This window comes from Protopterus annectens, chromosome 4.part0 (assembly GCF_019279795.1).
Source record: "Protopterus annectens isolate FY-2018-M chromosome 4.part0, PAN1.0, whole genome shotgun sequence".
Classification (NCBI taxonomy): domain Eukaryota; kingdom Metazoa; phylum Chordata; order Ceratodontiformes; family Protopteridae; genus Protopterus; species Protopterus annectens.
Window position 1 is genome coordinate 1,990,511,558 of NC_056733.1, and position 21,206 is coordinate 1,990,532,763.

General features: G+C 42.2%; 1 protein-coding gene across 1 annotated transcript in view; it reads left to right on the plus strand.

The window, feature by feature from the left end:
- Nucleotides 1-21,206, plus strand: part of ING5 (inhibitor of growth family member 5) — a 1,231,358-nt gene that overhangs the window by 418,392 nt on the left and 791,760 nt on the right. Inside the window, exon 3 of the mRNA XM_044069608.1 lies at nucleotides 6,630-6,796. Within this exon, the coding sequence (XP_043925543.1) occupies nucleotides 6,630-6,796 (167 nt within the window). The remainder of the gene's footprint in view (nucleotides 1-6,629; nucleotides 6,797-21,206) is intronic.

Genomic DNA, 21,206 nt, shown 5'->3' on the forward strand with positions numbered 1-21,206 from the left:
ATCTCTTCTGTATAACTTCATTTACATTTTTTTTGCAAATTCATTTCACATTATAGCCATGAATGACCAGTATTGGCACATTTTTTGCACTTTAAGTCATGTTTTTTTTTTGCATTATGCCCTATTTTACCAGAAAAGTAACATACTTTTTATCACATTCATTGATTGAACTATCATTTTTTCCACAAAATTAACAAGTCTTTGGTTGACCCCTGTATTTCACAAAACCCCTATTACCATGAACATTAACAATACTAGGTACATGCATAACATTATCATTTTCCATTTTCAGTATTACTCCACACTCCCATCGCCCAGTCCACAGTCCTCTTTATCTTATATTTGTGTAGTGCCCATTACTTCTTTACAAATAGTTAAATATTTTTATCATTATTCTTTTTTTTGTTTGTCTGTAAAAAGCTTGCACCACATTTTCTGACCATGGATAAATGTTTTTCTTTTGTTCATATGCACTCAAAAAATCTTTGGCCTGCCCAGTCTCAAATCTCTAGTCACAAAAAGTCTCTTTATTAATTAAAATAAATGCTTTTACCTCTTTTGCTTTGACACCCAGAGGTGCTGCGAGTCCCAGACCTCATACCTGTCCAAACGTTCTTGTTTTTACTCCTCACACGTACTGTACTTCTTTTTTTGTTTATTTTGTTTCTTCTTCTTTGCTCCTTCTCCAACAGTTTATGCATAAGTTTTTGTCTTTGGAAATTTTTCTGACATAGTCTCTTCTCCTTTTTCTTCGATTCTTTTCCTTGATGTTGCTCCATGCAATTGCTGCTGCACTTTCTGGCTCGCTTTGGTTTACCATTTCTTCCAAACAATCATCCCGCTACCCGGCCCAGTTGGAGGGTGGTTGTTATGCATTTTTCAGAGGTAACGGTCTCTCCTTCAAACAATCTTCTCTGAAAGCTTTCCTCTGAATCCATGTCATTTACAGCTATAATTTCCTTTTCCTCCAATGTCACTGTTTTTCTGCACTCACAGCATCAGAAAAAAAACTTCTGGTAGTGATTCTACCATTTCAACTACATTTTCAACAACTTTCACTGTATTTTCAGCAAAAGCTAAATCAGCCATGTTTTCTCCCTGTTCCTCTTGGCTGCCTCTGCGCCTGGACAGGAAACAGGAAGTCAGGATGTGTAACACACAAAGCCTTCCCCTGACAACCAAGAGTAGGGGAAGTTCCCAGATGTCCTTGGGTCACCCTTGAAAAGAGGCTACTAGCCTAGTGGGACTAACCTGGTCAAAAAAAGATAAATAAAAAGTAAGTATACTAATAGGGACCCATATACCTTGAAAATCTGAATGCATTTGGTCAGTCTTTCTCTCTCTACAGTGACTGTAAGAGTTTTCTGCTGTCATTTCTGCCATCTGCTTTCCCTACTCCACTCAACTGTGTTCAGTTTCCCTCTTAGTTTTTTTTATAGTCCCTCTCTTTTTTTCCTGTACTTTTTCTTTTCCTTGTCAGTCTTCTCGATGTTATGGGCTCTTTAGCTAACAATTTATGTTAACAGTCAAAACCAATGAGATGAGTCAAACCCAGGCTATATTCATTAAAACAAGACTTCTGTATTGTAAGTTCCAGACATAAGCGCTTTTGCAGTCAAACTGGCAGCTTCTTCACATGTATAAAACATTACTAAAACATGCCATTTATATAAAACCACCAATCAAGAGTTCAGTTGAGAAGCTGAATACATTTAAAGAGACAGCAAATAATACATACAGCAGAAACACATTCACCACTTGTAGAACATAAAGATCTATGTCAAAAGTGGGTGTGCTTTACAATAAGGGTTTAATTGGAACTTTGTCATTCAGCCCTGAACCAAAATCAGCCCTCAGCCTAATGATCCACTTACTTTCTAATTGCTCAGTAGCATTACGTATATCCCCACCTCTTAGACTAACATCAGTTTTACCTATGAACAAAAAGTTAAATTTATGTAATATTGAAATCTCAGTCACATATTTAGATAAAGCATTACTTGCTATCCTATTTTTGGTGCTGTATAGATGTTCCTGTATATGATCTTTTAAGAATCTGTCAGTTTTGCGTACATAGAATTTATGGCAGACAATACAGGGGGCCAGGTATACTATGAATCTACTATTATAGGAGGCATCTATATTAAAAGTATACCATCTCTTCTGGTCTGGGTGCCTAAAGGCCACAGAACTATCTGTATAGATGCAATAATTACAACTATAACAAGGTATTGTAAGCCCTTTTCCATTACTACTATTGAAATTACCTCCAGTGAGATTTTTAGGATAGCATAGCATCTGCTTGAGAGATTTTTTATTTTTGTACACAAAATTGAGAGCATCACCTGTTATCTTCCTAAGGTCTGAATTAGTAGTCATAATAGCCCAATATTTCTTAATTATGCTAGTAATGCCACCTGTATCCTTAGAAAAACATGCTGGAACCCTACATCTAATATATCTAATATTACTACTTTGCTTCCATCTGTTCATAGGTGGGTTGGCAGAGGAGTATGGTCTGCCTTCCTCTGTTCTATTCTTAACAATCTGATCGAGTGTATTGTATATACCCCCTAGCCATAAACTTCTCTCCCAAATCTTTTATTTCCAATAAAAAAATTCTCATCACTGGCATTACCTCTATTTACTCCCAAACCCTGAACTTCAGTAACATTTTTAAAAATATGGTGAGGGTCCCTGCTACTTCGATGTAACAGGCTGTTCCTATAACATGGGTTTTCTGTATAACAGGGTGTCCAACTTCCCATCATATTGAACCCTAATGAGAACATCAAGAAAACTAATTTCTCTCTCTGAATAACTAACACTAAACTTTAAAAAAAACTATTGCTATTATGAATATAATCGACAAAGTCTTCTAGTTCTTGTCTAGTCCACCTCCAGATCATTAAGAGGTCATCCACAAACCTTCTATAAAATATAACTTGTTTACTGAAGCACCTTTAAAAATATACTTCAGCACCCAAATCAGCATAATAAGATTGGCATAGCTATTGGCACATGATGTGCCTATAGCTCCGTCATCTTTTTGCAAACAACACTTAATAAATAAAATATTATTTTATAATATTAATTGAACTAAAATACATAAAATGCCATCCACTCTAAGTGTATACTATCGGGTATCCCTGTAAACAATGACCGAACATCCATTGTAACAAGATACCATTCATTTACTGTAAAATTAGCATTGGTAAAACTGAAAAGATCATACAAAAATTGTCTAGAATCTTATAAAATATGCCTATTGGACTCAGTAAGAGGTCTCAAGTTTTTCTCTACATATATTGACATGGCCTCAGTGCACCATTTCTGTCCTGATACTGTGGGTCGTAAAGGTGGACAAACAGGATCCTTATGTAACTTGGGTAGGCCCTGTGTAATTGGTATGGTAGGCTTTTCAATATGTAAAAAATCACATTGTTGTTTGTCTATCAGTTTAGTTGACAGTAACTGCTTAATCTTTTTCTTCACCGCATCAATCATTGTATAAACCTGAAACATGCTAACCTGCTTGTAATGCTTCTCATACAACATAGTCACCATTTGTAAAACATACCAATCTATATCTAATAACAGTCGGCCCACCCTTATCAGCAGGTCTTAACAGTCGGCCCACCCTTATCAGCAGGTCTTATTACTGTTGTACTATCTCCCATTAATTCAGACAAAGCCTTTCTTTCATCAGATGAAACATTAAAGTTTTTCTTATTCTTATTATAACAAAGCTTATAAATATCTATGCACATTTTTTTTCAAATGCTTCAACAAGTGGATGCATGGCTGGTATAAACATACTGGGCCTTTTAAATACATAACCAGTATTAGATGTATGCAAATTTATACTATCCCTAAAATTGTATTTAAGCATAACATTTCTAGTAAATGTCTTTAAATTAAAAATTACCTCGGCAATGTCATGTGTAGGTATGAAAGAAAGACTCTTCTGTAACAGTGATCTTTCTTCAAAACTTAATGTCCTCTTAGATAAATTGTAAACCAAGTCAATTTCCACATTTTCTTGATTGTAGGGACGTCCAATAAGCCCTGCTGTTATTTCCATTTGTTTCTGCCTCTGCTTGTTGACCTCAAGCCTCTCAGTGTTGTTGGATAGGTAAAGGAAAATTTGAATTTTCTTTGTTGTTGCCCAAAATCCCTTATACTCAAGTTTGTGTTGAATTTGTGTACTTGGGCCCCAACTATGAATGTTTTCTTCCATGCCCCAAACTCTCTCGCAACTTTAAACTCATGTTGGTGAGTCGTGACTTCATTCAAAGTAACAGAAGCACCTTCAGTGCTTCCTGAAATTGTAGGAGTTTTCAGTTGCTTGGTAACCGTGGGTGTTTGCTCTTGTTCAACAACCCTGTTGATGGAAACATTACCTTTCGGCCAGGCAAAAACATGGATACTCGATTAAGCACATTTTATGAGATATAATGGCTCTGACAATTATCCTAATAGCAGATGTAGGTCTGTCTGTTGTATGAGATGCATCAACCAAGTGAACTATTGTCTAAGCTATTTTACAGTGATATACTAAATGTAGAAATTTCAACAGACAAAAGTATACCTGCAGTGGTAATTCCCTAAATGTTTCATATGGAATAGAGTGATGGCTGTCAGATGAGCTCACAGATGTGTATAGTAATAATGCATGATATAGTACTGTAATTTTATGAAAATAACTTTTACTGCCACCATAGTAAAATGCATCATTATTAGAAATAGATTAAAATGTTGCCTTATGTAACAAACTCTGAATGTGTAAATAATCAGAAATATCATCTTGACTGCTAATTTGCTAAACACTTCTCTGTATAATAAATCAACATGAGGTTCAGAAGAAACTGGAAATCCAAAAGCCATCCTAGTCAAGGACAAGTTAATTGACCTTTCGGCAATATTACCAACACTATATTATAGTCTGATGGATTCGGGCACAGGTAGTGGTAGCAGTTTGAGTCAGCAACTCAAGATAACTCGCATAAGAGCTGTTGGGTAGATATGTCAGTATTTAGACATGTTACAAGACTTTTGTGTCTTGCACTGTTTTTTCATGTCCTTTGGTGTTAAAATAGCCGGCATCCATAGTTAGCTGTTTTAACAGCTGTTGGAGTCTTGAGCTGATTTTAAGTGTACTTAGTTGTTAAAACAGTTGTTGGGTCTTTTTAACAGTTCTATCTAGGCTTAGCTGTTACATCAGCTTTTGTATCCATGAGCTGCTTTTTTTCTAAGTAGAAAGTAGTTCTCCTTAACTGGAATAGATTTGGGATTATCAGGTGTCTTCTGAACTTCATGCTGATCTGATCTGTTAACAGCAATCAGATTTCTGGCAAATTATCAACGGATTGAAGTTACTAAACAATATACATTTAGATTTCAGACGTCAGATCCTTCAGAAAATGAATGCCAATGCAAAGATTGTTGATCTAACAACTTTTCAAGTTTATAAGAACAATATTTAAAATCTGTTCAGGATTTTGAGGGTTTGTCCCTCCTCATTATTTTGGGCTTTGACCAGGTTTCTTATGTTTAGAGGTTGAGAGATGTGTGGAAGGCTGCTGAAAAAGAAGCTGGGGCAGTATAAAACCTTTCACATAGCATGCGTTAGCAAGACCATTCTTGAACATTTGTATTTTTGTTAAAATGAGAATCATCTTTATTAAGTTATCACATATGACATAGGTAATCGTTCATTTATATAAATGAAAAAAAAATATTGACAATCTTAGTTGCAAACATTTTACATCACAAACCATATTGATATAATATTAGTTGCGAACATTATACTTCACTTATAATCTACCCAGTCATTGTCAAACATTACATAGCTCATTCAAATCCTGCCTCGTTTTAAATCCCCTCCCAATATGTATTCTCACAGTTCACATTTTGTCCTATGTAATTTGCTCCTACCTTGAACATTTTTGAGTATTTTGTGCATCTGGCTTTAGCTTCCTTAAAAACAGCTAGGAATCATGTTCATTGTTTCCTGGTATAAAGGAGATGAACTTCTATGAAAAGATTTATTTTCATACACTGCTCACAGTTTACATTGATAATTACAATGTCAGTAGTGCAGCAGGTAGCAACTCTCTTACGTTGATGGATTGCAGGGTGTGTGTGCAATCCTTCAGATGAGGTGTTAAATCAAGGTCCTATTAGCTTGAGTTAACAGTAGCTCAAGTGTATGTAAAAGATCCCACTGCCCTGGCCAAATTTCCCTAGTAGTATAAATACCACCTTGGGTCTCTCCTGAATAGTAACCACTTACCTAGTGGGGTTAACCTGATCAGCAACAGATAAATGACTGATGCAGCCTGCCTTTGTGCCATCTTTTAGCAAAGCACATGCATTTTGAGTGTTTATTTTGCCATTGAAAAAACATAAATGTATCACTGATATACTCATGATGAACAGTTACTGGGAGCTGCATGCAGTTTTTACAAGTTTATGTTAGAATAGTAGATGGTATATTTTGTGTCTTATAATTTTTATTTTCTTTAATGATTTCGTAAGTGATTGATAGCTGTAACAGATGATACTGAAAGAATTCCTTGAACTTAACATTTTAAGTGAGTTGTGTTTGTTTTGTCTTTCTCTGTCAGATAAGAAAGCAGAAATAGACAAACTAGCAGCAGACTACATAGCAGATGTTAGGAGCTTATCATCAGAGCAGCGGGTAGAACGCCTGAAAAAGATCCAGAATGCTTATAGTAAATGCAAAGAATACAGCGATGACAAAGTACAGCTAGCCATGCAGACTTACGAAATGGTGAGCATTACTGTATTTTTATATAAATGTGTGTGTTGTAGATACAGGACTGCTGAAGCATATTGTACCCCCTTAGAATTTTCTGTAGTTTCATTTTTGTTTGTCATAATTTTTTGTATTTATTTTTGAATGTTCTTTACATTATCACCATGTAACTGTCTGCCTGCTGTATTATCCGATAATCTGAAGTAGGATATTCATTTGTCTGCAACCTGTGGGTTATGGATCCGATATCGGATCCGAACCGGCATGGTTTTCCAGCTATGGATCCAAGCTCTCAGCTCCTCCCCTCACCCATAATGCCCTGCTCTACCCTCATGACCTCAGATCTTGTTTGCCGCGCTGGTAACTGGATGTGGGTACATAGCTCTCAGCTAAGTGAACTTTTTTCTTGTTGAAAAATAGAAAATTTCTTGTTTCTTTAACAAAATTTGTGTGAAAGTATTAGGTTTCCCTTTATTATAGACTATTTTGAGTTTATTTTAAGTTAAAGTAAATAATTTTTATTCCCTCCCCTCGCTAGTTGCGTAGAGTGTGTGTGTGTAGGCCTGTGTGTTTTTTGTTGTTTAAGTTACTTTCTGTAACTTTAGGTAACTTTAGGTATTATAGATTATGGCTGACCAGCCTAAATCTATATTTTCTAAATGCTCCGAGTGTGGCCATAAGCTCTCACCGGCTGATGGCCACACTCGGTGTTAGTGTCTTGGGGTTGAACACCTCACATCTGGTTGTTCCATTTGTGCAGGGTTCAACCCCAGGGCACTGAGGGAGCGGAGGTCCAAGCTGGTCTTGGCGGGTCTTTACCGCCAGACTCGCTTCCGGCCTCCGCTCCTTCCGGGACTCCTGCGGCTGCAGTTGTTCCCCCTCTGGCAGCCCCTCCTGCTCCTGGCCATCAAACTCCCGCTTCTGGAGAGGAGAGGGATGCAGCTAAGAAGGACCGGAGGGAGAAGCACCACAAGGCGGGCCGAGACCTCTGTTTCGGCCCCGCCAGCCAAGCGGCTTCTCCCGGCTCCGTTCGTTCGGTCTCCTCCTTCTCGGCTCCGGTCCCTGTGTGCTTCTCACCGGGTCCTGAGGGGGAGGAGAGCCGATCTCCGTCGAGCGTATCGAGGAGGCACTCCAGGCCTACATCGGTAGCCTCGTCGAGATCTGCCCATAGGCTTTCTCATGCTGCTCTGGACCGGATGATGAGAAGGTTCATCCAGGCCCAGATGCAGATGGGAGTGCTCTTGCCTCCCTCCGGGGAGCTCAACACCCTTTTAAGCCTATTGCTCCTTCTCCGACCCGCTATCCGGGTTCGGAGCAACTGGAGCCGAGCAGCTTCGAGCTGGGGAAGGTCGGAGCCGATAGTACTTGGTACCGGACCCGACCCTGCCCTCGAGTGCGTCGGACCCGATCTCGGAGCCTGGATCCGAGCCGGATCCGGGGATCAGTGCTCCTTCGGCGCCGTCTGTGTCGGAGCGCACTGTCCCTTCGGATCCGAGTGCCGGCGCCGGCTCGATCCACTCTTCGGATCCGAGGGGAGCCGATTGTCGGATCCTTTGGTCGAGGTCGGCTCCTTCGGCTTTTGATGTAGTGGAGAGGGCTCTGTTGAGGGTCTCCGGACCCCGGCACTTGCTTCGCCCGCCGCTCCCTCTGCACTGGGCCAGGCTTCCACCATCCGGCCCCTGGGACAGCCCGCTTCTGTGCCCCAAGTTGCTCCCATGGAGCAAATTGCTGCTTGCGAGGACTCCTCTGACAGCCCCCAGAGGAGGCCCCTCAAGCATACGCAAAAGGAGGCACATTGACTCCCGAGTCTCTCACTGAAGACACTGACTTGGAGGAAGGGAAGGCTCCCCACGGTCACCCCGAGGATGTCTCCTTGGAGACATCATGGAAATGCTCCGTATTAGGGGGTGGTCTGCCCCAAGTCTTCCTCGGACGAGTCCGTGTTCTTGGAGGCATTCAACGGGCCCGTCTACCTCTTGGGTGTCCCCCCCTGCCGAACCCCTGGTGGACCTTATTACCACCAGGGCGTGGAAGGAACCGGACACCGTGGAGCCAATTCCCAAAAGACCGGATAGGATCCTTAGTCCGCCCTCCGACAGGACCCATTGGAGTAAGGGGCCTCCTGTAGATGCCATGTTGACGGCGGCGGCCACAAAGAGGGAACTGGCTCAGGAGAGTCCCTCAGTCCACCCACCGAGCAAGGAGTCTCGGATGATGGACCGCTTGGGGAAGCGGATGTTCAGTTCGGCGACCTTCTCGGTAAGGGCGCTGAACTATTTGGCACATGTTATTCGGATGCAGCGAGATCTTAAGGAATACGCTGCATCCCCCCCTGAGTCCATTTCGGAGGAGGACAGAGTTCTGCACTCCACCAAAATGGCCACTCTTAGGTCAGTCACAAATACTTCTATGCGGCTACTCTCCCATGCAACGGAGGGCGCCGCTAGAGCTGCGGGGACAGGACTGGTCACTAGACGTCAGGCCTGGCTCCGTCACTGCGATTTTTCTGAGCCCTTCAAGGCGCCGCTTGAACTCCCCTTTGATGGTTCTGCTCTGTTTGGCAAAACCGTTCGAGACGTTGACCCAGAGCGAGAAGGACGGAAGACGCTGTCTGCCGTCGAATCCGCTTCTCTGCACCCCAGAGGCCCTATTCTAGGAACCAAAAGGGTCAGAAGAAGATGTGGTTCCGGAAGTCGCAGCAGTCCCAGCCTGCTCCGGACAACCAGTCCTTCCGTGGCAGAGGAGGACAGGGAGGACGCCGCCCTAGAGGCAGAGGGGCTCCCAGAAACTTCGGGTCCAGGGAACCTTTCTCTGAACGGCCCGCGCAGCAACCCTGAGGTTGCCCGACTGCTCTACTCTGGAGGCAGTCGGGGACGTTCGGGCACCTAGCGGCATGGGAGTCCATAACATCGGACCGCTGGGTTCTCCAAATCATATCCAGGGGATATCGCATTCCTTTCCTTCACCTTCCAAAGTTGAAGTCCCTCCCAGACGTTCCACCCGGTCAACGGGAGGCCGCTTTGGCAGAAATTGGCCATCTGCTAAAGAAAAGAGCCATCCAGCCCGTTCCCCCAGACCAGATCGGATCAGGGTTCTACTCCAGATTCTTTTTAGTGCCAAAAAACGGGGAGCTAAGACCAACCCTAGACCTCCCGCTCTTGAACCTGGCAGTCCCCAAAGAAAAATTCGAATGGTCACTCTGCAATCTATTCTCCCCCTTCTGGGAGAAAATCACTGGATGTGCTCGATAGATCTCAAGGACGCGTACTACCACATCCTGATGGACAGGCGCTCCAGGAGGTTTCTCCGCTTCTGGCTGGGAGCCAGTCACTACCAGTTCCGGGTCCTTCCCTTTGGTCTCACCACAGCCCCCAGGGTGTTTACCAAAGTACTAGCAGTGGTAGCGGCCCACCTGAGGCTTCAGGGGGTGCAGGTTTTTCCCTACCTGGACGACTGGCTCCTTACCCCAACAAGGCATCTACTTCTCTTGGCGAGACTCCTTTCTCCATCTTGCTCCATTTCTGGGCATCACAATAAATACAAAAAAGTCCAACCTGGCGCCCACACAGCTCTTAGATTTCATAGGGGCCAGACTAGACACAAGGAGTTTACGAGCCTTCCTCACTGCGGACAGAGTTCTAAATCTGCAGCTCCAGGTGCGGGCCATTCTCCATTCAAGTTCTGTTCCAGCGGAGTTGGTCCTGAGGGCTCTAGGGTCCATGGCTTCGCTATAGCACTTCTTCCTCTTGCCAGGCTCAATATGCATTCTACAGTGGACGCTCTTAGTACAGTGGTCATACCTTGCTCTCCCCATGCATCATCCCATAGCGATCAGCAAGGCTTGCAAGCGGTCCCTCTTGTGGTGGCTCCACTCCCGGATCTCCACGAGGGTCGCCCATTTTGTGCTTCTCCCCTCTCGCCACGGTGACCACGGACGCCTCCCGCCTCGGGTGGGGGCACTTTGGGCGGACAGTCCAAGGCACGTGGAACGATTCAGAGACCTTACTGCATATCAATGTTCTAGAGATGAGAGCAGTGCTCTTAGCGTTGCTAGCACTTCAGGACTTTCTTCCCTTGGGAACAATTGCGATTCAATCGGACAATATGTCTGTTGTCTGGTACATCAACAAGCAAGGGGGAACAAGGTCTTACCCTCTTTGTCGAGAGGCCATGAGAGTTTGGGAATGGGCAATCTCCACCAATCGCTTTCTCATAGCAACGCACATTCCGGGTCGGTCCAACATCCTAGCGGACAAGCTCAGTCGCACCATTCTGACCCCTTACGAGTGGTCTCTCAATTGTCAAGTAGCGGAACGCATATTCGCACGGTGGGGAACCCCTTCATGCGATCTTTTTGCTTCTCCCTCAAACACCAAGTGCGACAGTTTTTTCGCTCTAATACCTCCTCCCGGAGGTACCCCAAGAGACGCTCTGGTGCAATCTTGGCCACCCGGTCTTCTGTATGCCTATCCACCCTTGCCTCTGATGCTGCAAGTTCTTCAGAAAGCCTCTCGGGTGGGTTGCAGAATGATTCTCATTGCTCCATTCTGGCCTCGACAGATCTGGTTCCCCTTCCTAAGGTCTCACTCGGTGAATCCTCCTTGGATTCTAGATCCCATTCCGGATCTGATATCCCATCCATCCTGCATTCCTCCTCCGAACCTGGACAACCTGAAGCTGACCGCTTGGCTGCTCCAGTTCCACTCTTGATAAGGACTCGGTATTTCTTCACCGGTAAAGGCTATTTTGGTGGCGGCTCATAAACCATCCACTAGAAAGGTTTACCAAGCAAATGGAAACGCTTTCTCTGTGTGGCGGAGCGGCAAGGCCTAAATCCCTTCACGGTTCCTCTCCCTGTAGTGCTTGATTTTCTAACCTCTCTCTTTAATGATGGTGCCAGCAGTTCCACAGTCAAAGTTCAACTGGCGGCAATTTCTCACTATCACATTGGTCAAGAGTCTAATCCTCTTATGTCAGCCAAATTGTGCAAAACATTTCTTAAAGGTACTTTCCTTCTCAGGCCCCTATAAAGCAAGCAGTTCCTCCTTGGGACCTTTCTTTGGTCCTACAGGCCTTGACCGCTCCCCTTCGAGCCAGGCTACGGTGGATCTCAAATTCTTGTCCTACAAGACAGCCCTTTTGGTAGCCATTACATCAGCCAAGAGAGTTTCTGAACTTCAAGCTTTATCAGCTAAACCTCCTTACTTGGTATTTCATCCGGACCGTGTCTCCCTCAGGACCAACCCGTCCTTCCTTCCTAAAATCGCTTCTGAAGCAAACATCAATCAATCCATTAACCTCCCTGTTTTCTTCCCTAAGTATGAAAACAAAGGTGAATATAAGCTACACTCACTAGATGTTCACAGGCAACTTAGATTTTATCTCAACAGGACAGCTGGTCATAGGCAATCCGACCAGCTGTTTATTTCCTTTGCAAAATTCAATTTGGGCAAGCCAATTTCTAAAGTTTCTCTGTCCCGCTGGATTTCACAGTGCATTTTATTGGCTTATCAAGCGTCAGGAAGGCCCGCACCGGGGTGTTCATGCCCATTCAACCCGGTCAGTATCTACCTCGGCAGCCTTCAAGGCTAGGATTCCTCTAGATGATATTTGTGCAGCAGCCACGTGGGCTTCATCTCATACATTTATTTCTCACTATAAGTTGGATCTTGCATCTAGGGGTAGAGCATCCTTTGGCTCTACGGTGCTCGGAATATCCTTCCATGATGGCGCCCAAGATTCAGGTAGCTGGGGACTCTGTCCCACAGGTTGCAGACAAATGAATATCCTACTTCAGATTTAGAAGTTATGTACTCACCATAACGTTCCATCTGAGTAGGTGTATTCATTTGTCTGCAACCATCCCGCCCTCCTATCCCCCTGGCCTTTCAGTTTCCTGCATATTCCTTGTTACCCTTTTGAGGGTATTGTTGCTTTGGCAAACTCGATCTGAGGTCATGAGGGTAGAGCAGGGCATTATGGGTGAGGGGAGGAGCTGAGAGCTTGGATCCATAGCTGGAAAACCATGCCGGTTCGGATCCGATATCGGATCCATAACCCACAGGTTGCAGACAAATGAATACACCTACTCAGATGGAACGTTATGGTGAGTACATAACTTCTAATTCAATTTATATGGCACTGTTTTAAGTCTTGTTTTGTGTCCTGATAGTGCCACATGTGCGGGTTAGGTTATACATTTTAATACTGTTAATTTTCTTAAGGTATCTTAATGTTTTTATCATTTTATAGTATCACTTAAATGGATTATGTTAAAAAAATTAAGTTTTGACAACAGGAATCTCGCTTATCCCAGTAGTGTTCAAACATTTGTATTTGTAATACTATTCATGTAGGTTGTACATCTAATGACTTAACGTAAAGCTCCTAAATCCAAAAGACATAATGTTAGTTAACAAAACATCAAATAGTTCATTTAGTACTGTAAAACTCCTTTATTTAAAATTAATTTGCATTGGCATTTTAGAAACACAGATTTATTTTTTGCAACGGAGGGGGGGGGGGCGGGGGCATTCTGCAGTTAATGCAGAGGATTAAGTCTGTGAACCATTGATGAGCTGCTGCTGTTTGATTCCCTGAGTATCTGCCTAGTGTGTGACCCTGAGCAAGTCATTTAATGAGATTATTAAATCAGTGGATTATTACTGTGCCCAGTATACAAATACAAACAAATAAATTGAACAAGTAAACAAACCCTAATTGTATAATCTGCGCCTCTGGTTTCACAACCTTGCATACAGGACAGAGTTTTGGTTGTGTATTGAATCTAAGTATCTCTGTTATGTCCAAGGTTTTATGGCCCTGGAGTGATGATGTAGAAGTTAAAGCAGTGTATTACTGTAAACAACTGTTTCTTTTGCAGTCTGTCTTTTTATATTTGCACTACTTTTCATGATAGGTTATTTTGGGAGAGGGTCATTGTAACATTATAAAACATAGTGAAACCCTGTCTTCTATTTCCCATTTTCTGAATGGCTTTTTCTTATTTGGCTATCTTCTCTGAGGAACCAACACAGGCCTTGCACCTTGGAAGGTACAAGTTAGCTTCATAGTAGCTCATGCTAATCTTGGCCACATATTTTAGTACTTCCTGCAGTAAATGTGACACTTTGATGAAGTCTTCAGAAGATCATAAATGTATCAAGTTGTGCTCCCGCTCCAGCCTGGGACCGTAACGTTGTATTGGAAAAGCACACTCTTCCCCCTTTAAACCAGCTGCTACAGCAGAGCTGAAATTCCTTTCTTGGAAAACATCCTTCCTTCTAGCCATCACTTCAGCAAGAAGACTGAATTGCAGGCCCTCATGGCAGTGGATCCCTTCATTATCTTCCATGCGGACAGTGTTTCCCTCAGGTCTAATCCTTCCTTTATGCCCAAGGTGAAGTCTTCTGTGGCCCTCAATCAGTCCATTCATTTGCTTACTTTTTTCCCTAATCCACAAAACAAAGGGGAACGAATACTGCACTCTCTGGACGTGCGCAGACAACTTAGATTCAATTTGGGCAGGACTAAGCCTATCAGAAAATCTGAACAGCTGCTAGTTAGCTTTGCTGTGGGGGCAGAGGGGAAAGCCATTTCAAAGCAAACCATTTCCAAATGGATAGCCCATTTTATTCTTTTCTGCTACAAGCACCGTGGTAAACCTACCCACAGGGAATAAGATCACATTCCACCAGGGCTGCATCTACCCCTGCGGCTGTTCACAGAGGGGTCCCTACGAGAGACATACTAGAATCTGCTACCTGGAGCTCTGTACATACCTTCACCAAGCATTACCACTTGCCTGTCTTTTCTAAATCCAGAGTTGGATTTGCCAGTCTTGCAGGGATTAATAGCTTGCCCTAATGCTCTTTAACTTCCTCCTTCCTTTCCTAGCTTTGGAAATCAACCCAAATGTGATGACTGCAACACTGAAACACGAAGAACATAGTACAGCTGTGTACACTTACCATAAATGTAGATGTTTGAGTGTATTCACTGTTGCAGTCCTGGTTACCCTCCCTCCAGCCCCCTGACTTCTCTTGGCTCTACCTCTCCTTGTTGGTATATTTATTTTTTTCTTGTGTATTTGCTTTTTGATAGGGGTTTACCATACCATTTAATTGCTTCCTATTGTGGGGGCACATGACATCTGGGGCAAGAAAAACTGATATAATGGCATAGGCTGCATGTTCTATACCCCTGATGACCTGACGTCAAGGAAGAAGCGACAGCATCCGATGCAGAAATCCAAAGACTCTGGTATTCAGGCCGGCTGAGGGCTTACCTGCAGGCAGATAACCCAAATGTGATGACTGCAACAGTGAATACACTCTAACATCTACATTTATGGGAAGTGTACACAACTGTACTTTGTGTAGCCTAGCTCATTTTTTGTATCTGGGGAATATGTATATTCACTCTGAACTTCTACTGAATTCACATCTAACGTGCCAAACATTTTCATAAATTTCTTCAGAAATATACCTTTTTTGTTGTATTTTCCCTCCCCCTCCAGATACAGCGTCACTGCTGCAAGTCAAGTTCCAGTCTCCACCGAGAAGTAATATTCCCTGCTGAAAATTGATTATTTCTCCCAGAATTTTCTTAAGCTCCATTATAGCAGTTTTAGGTGGAAAGTAAATACATGCCAGTGTAATCCTCCTCTCTTGTCAGTAGCCCCTTAGTGCTAAAAATCTACCATTATCTTTTCAACCTCTTCTATCAGTATTGGAGCTCCTCTTGCAATTCGTATAAGTACTCCTCTTTTCCTTTGTCCCACGTATTCTGCTGAGTAATCCTCCTGGAAACCTTTATTTATCAAATTCACATGTTCATTTCTTTCCAAATGCGTCGTCTGCAGCATAGCTGTTTGTGGCTGCATTTTTAATGTAGTTCATTATTCTTTCTTTTTTGTATATATTTATGAGTCCATTTACATTTATAAATAAGGAAAGTCATTATGTTAAAAAGGTTTTTCCACCTTTTATGTGTAACAGCTTTTTAAGTGTCTAGTTTTTGCTTTTGTGTTACATGCATACACTAATGTTTGGCAGGTTGATCTTTTTTTTTGTCATATCCATTTGAGCCTATGTCACATCTTAAACTTTTTGTTCTGATGTTGTCATTTTCATTCATTCCTCAACAGTTTGGTTTGGATCCAATTCTCAGATCCGAATCATCTTCTTCTTCTAGATCATAGAATACTGGAACTCTAGAGCGCATCCCTTTACCCGTAATACCCCACCAACCTAACATACCTTGGATCTCGTTTGGTGCTTTTTGCGATGAAATATAGATTGCAAACTCTTCAACTTTGGTTATAACTTTCCACTAAATTTCACTTGTGACGATGTTTAATTTTCTTTAACTACCCTTTTTCATTATTAGTTATTTCTATTTCCTTCCTTTAACCTTTTAATTTATTTAGTCCACTTTTTCCTACTCTGTGAGTACCATTTAATACTATTGCTGGTAGTTCTTTATCTTTTGTATTTTGATAATACTTCTCATTACCCTCATTGGTAATTCATTATTCTTTTTTTCTTGCTATTCTTTTGTTTCTAATTAAAAAAAAAAAGTCCATTCTATCTTCTCTGTCTTTTACTCTTAATTTTTCAGTGTGTTGGACAAGCTGTCCAGTTTCAAGAAATATGTTGTGTGTGGGCATAAAATCTACAATTTGGATGCCCACACAGTGTGTGTATATTGTCTAGGCCTGAAACATCTAGACATTGATTATGAGATATGCAAAGAACAATAATAGAGTGGAAGAACAAGGGGTCTGATTCCTTCTAAACATTCTTCTGCGGTTGCTGGGGCCCAAGAAACAAGGGAGACTTTGTTGCCAAGGATTCTCTCAAGAGATCCCTGGATCACTTTTCTACCTCGATGTCAACTTCAGCTCTTTCTTCTGAGCCACCAGCTAAACTTTCAAGAAAATCTGATCTTTTTCTTTTAGATACAAAGCCAAGACCCAAAAGATCCCCCCCCCCCCCGGGCTCATCTTCTACATCCTCCCTGGAGTCTGGATCCAACTCCAAACCTTCTGTCTCGTACAACAGGTATGACTCATCCAGACATATCAGGTCTCAGGTTGATCGCATGTTTTCTCCAGTTTTGTTAATTGTTAGACAGCCCAGGCTTTCCTCCCCATCTGTCACATTTTATCTTCTCATAAAGCTTCTAACAAAAAAAAATTACAAAAGTAAATGGAAAAGTTTTTTTTTTTGCCCATGGTAAGAATTTAGATCCATTTTCAGCACCAATTTCCAAGATCTTTGACTTTTTAGCCACAATTTTCATTGAGGATACTTGCTCTTCAGCTATCTGGGTACAATTTGCAGCCATTTCCAGCTTTCATATTGGAGTAAATAATTCTACCTTGGCTTCCTCAAAGCTTTGTAAAGCCTTTCTCAGAGGTACCTACTTGCTTAGACCTCCTTTAAAGGAGCCTACTCCTCATTGGGATTTAAATCTTGTTCAAACCTTGACTCAACCTGCTTTTGAACTCCCACCCAAATCTGATCTGAAGTTTTTTACATGGAAAACTGCTTTCTTAGTTGCTATCACTTCTGCCAGAAGAGTGTCTGAACTTCAAACATTATCTTCCAAACCTCCTTATTCGACGTTTCACAAGCATAGGGTCTCCTTCTGGACCAGTCCTCTTTTTTGCCAAAGATGGTATCGGAGTCGATCACTAATCAGGTCATAAATCTTCCAGTCTTCTTTCTCAACTTTTCAAATAAAGGAGAATATATGTTAAATCTTTTGGCTGTCCACAGACGATTGCATTTCTACCTTCATAGAACCAAAGAGTTAAGAAAATCTGAGCAATTCTTTCCTTTTCTGATTCAAAATTAGGCAAATCAGTATTTAAAGTGACTTTGGCCAAATGATTAACTGATTGTGTCACTTTTGTTTGAGAAAGCAGGTTTGCCTTTTCCAAAATCTCAAAAAGCTCATTCCACAAGATCTATGGCAACTTCATCAACCTTTTTTTGTCTAGAACTTCTTTGGGTGATATTTGTGCAACTGTAGCTTGGGCTAATCTTCATACTTTTATTGCTCATTACAAACTGTATCTGGTCTTTAGGAGACCACCAGCCTTTGGTAGCTGGAGACTTTGTCCCATCTGTTGAGGAAAGAATGAAAATGACAACATCAGATAAAAAATGCATGTACTCGCCATAATGTTCCGTCTGTGTTGTCCATTTTCATTCTTCCTCCACTCTCCACACACCCACCCCCTCCTTCATCTACTTCTGGAGAGATCAAAGAGACTTGTACGAACCTTCTGTTCCTTGTCTGGGCACCATCTTCCATTCCTTTCTACCTCACCACTGCTCTTACCACCATATGGGCAGCAAACTAGATTGGTATGTTAGGTTGGTAAGGCAGTATGGTAAATGCAGGAGTTTGAGAATTCTATGATCCAGAAGAAGCATCCGAGTCAGATCCAAGGATCAAATCTGAACACATCTGTTGAGGAAGAATGAAACTGGACAACATAAATGGAATGTTATAGTGAGTACATACTTTTTTTTTATTGAAATCCCTCAAACAAAAAAATAAGCCCACCCCCCGATGCACTCCTAAAACCTATTAAGTTAATGCTAACACACAAAACTATGTACATCTTTAAATATTGAAGTTTTACCCATCTAATTGAAACAATTGTCCCAGACTGACAGCCACACTCAGATGTGGATTAACCTAAAAGGAAGGTTATCAATGCTAAGACGCATGGTATACAGCCTGTGCTTCTACTAAGTGCTGTCTGGTTTTGGATTTTCAACATACACCTGGTTCTTCTTGTCAGCTATTGTACTTTTTTCTGTCTCAAGCATTTTCCAATGAAACATGGGAAAAGGTTTCATTGGCACATTGTCTCTGTGGGCTTTATTACTAGAAGAACAAGAAGTAGAATCTCCTGTTTCATAGCTCTCTTTCTATTGGACAATCTTTTGTATTTCCTCCTTAGCATGTTCTGCATCAAAAAATGATTTTGCCCCTCCAGGAAAACAATATTTTGAAAATAGCTAAGTACAGCACCTTGAACCTCATGCCTGCTTCTCGACATTCCCTGCTTAGTGGAATAAATTTACTCCTCTTCTGCCTGGTGTACAGTGAATAATCATTTTACACAAACACTGTACTGTCTCCCACTTTTAGTACTTTGTCCTTCTGCACAGTTATGTCAGAATTAACTCTTTCTGCTGGTAGGATTGCTTCTTTACTGTTGAAGGTCTAGTTTGCTTTCTCATGGACAGATATGGTGCATACACACAATGTACCCTTTCAATTAACAAGATCTGCTGTGGAATACCAGTCCAGTTGCTTATTTTTGCTTTCATAAAATTAATGCAGTCTGTTCCTTCTAGCTTCTCTGGTACAGCAGAAATTCTCAGGTTTTACTCTGACCTCTAATTCTATTATTTTTTAAACATTTCTTCTTGAGCAATCTCATATTCAGCCAGCCTTTTCTTCATTTCATCCTCTGCTTTTGCAGTTTTATCTCCTTACTGAATATCTGTTTAAAGCTTCTTCCATTTTCCCAGCCTTTTGTTATTTGAGTTGATATACTCCTTCAGCGTTTCGTTTTTTTTAATCATCTCTGGGTACATTTGATTTATTTTTTCCTTTAGGTTACTAGAAGTAGTGTCTTGCACCAAAGCTGGATATTGCACTGCTTTTTGCTGAACAGCTGCAGAATTCTTCCCAGTCAGTATTTTTCCTAACCTTTTGTGATTGATTTTCTTTCAGGTTGTCTAAATTTCTTGTTTGCTGGTGTACAGGCAGTGCACTTACTAACCAGTTACTGAAATTTGCCTAAAAGTATGAGTTTTACTGGCTCTCTCTTCTGAATTTCTGTTGTCATACTGGAAGAGCTGAAATTAAGTTGTTACTCGATGTGTAGCTATCTTGGAAGTTTACCCTAACTTTATTGTTATTGTTGTTGCTGTTGTAGATGGGTTGTGCTTTTAGGTAGGTAGTGATAAAGTTAGGCTAGTTGATGTAGTTTTTAGGATTTATCTGTTTCTACTGTTGTGGGCTTTTCCCATCCATTTTTTGTTTTCCTGTGTGTATTAAAAAAAGCTTATAGTAGGGTTTTTCTTATAGTATGTTGTATGGTGTATTACTGACAATGGATAAAGGGTTTAAAAAGTGAGTGTTGTGCAGCCACAAGCTCCCTTCACAAGACTTTCGTTATCGTTGCATTTATGGCCTTGGGGGTGCCTCATCTGGAGACTGATTGCTCCATTTGTGACTGCTTCAGATCCAGGACTGTCAAAGTGTTGGGATAAGTTAGACCTCAAGGTTCTTTTGCCCTCTAAAGATTCTTCTTCCTTCCCCACTTACGCTAAGTAAGTGATATCTGAGCAATCTGGGTCAGTGGGGGAGGGTACTAAGGGCCCCAAACTACCTAAAGGGGATCAGAAATGAGTGGCTCCCGCTGGTTCTAACTAGTCAGATCTGTAGGTCCAAAAAATGCTGATTTCATATCCGAGTCCTGGGACCTGTTCTCCCAAGCTGTAGACTGCTGAGAAGGTTCCTTCCATGCCATTTAGCATCCCTGGTCCCTTCCTGACAAAAGGGGGCTTCCTTGGGCAGTGTTCACTCCCCTTTTTCTTGTTGTACTCCTAGGGAGCTATCCTCAAAATAATCGCTTTCTCCACCCAAGGTCTGACCTCCAGTTCGGGCCCGTTCCTAGGAGTCTTTAATGAGTAGGCAGGCCTCCATATCCTCATTGGTAGCCTCTTCATCTCTGTTGGTGTGATCACTTGAAAATGTTAAGACCTGCTGAGTTTGAGCAGTTGATACACTCCTTCCTGCAGGCTTAGATGCAACTAGACCTGATCCCTTTGACTTGGAGTCTTAAACCCAAGGATTCAGCTCCCTCTGTATTATTTCATCTCTTGGGCCTTATTGCTGTGGGGTTTCTAGAGTCAGTTGCCTTACCAGAGTCTGGGTCAGGGCTGATTCTGGCTTCCACCCTCTACTGTGACCTTCTCTAGTCTGGCAGTCTGAGTTGTCTCTACCTCTTGGCATTTGATAGTTAAACTTCAGTCTCAGCAGCAGGGCAGATGGGAGCAGTGCCAATGTCGAGTCTTTAATCCCAGGGGTGTGGACTCTAGGTGGCCAGATGTCCTTCAAGGATGCATCTGCAGTCATAACATATGGGTTGTCCTGCCTCAGGCAGCCCTTCGGTCGGCCGGATTCCAAAGTCTGGGTCTGGCCTTGGCTGATGTCACACTTTCCCCGACGTCAGAGCTTCTGGGGTATAAAGGCATCAGCCGACACCATTTTCCTCCGTCTTTCTTGCCACGCGGTGCCCGAAGCAGAAGCTGTTCGCAAGTGCCGGTCGGTCAGATCCAGAGATTTCAGCTACCGAAGACTTCGAAAAAAGCTAAGTACCCCGTTG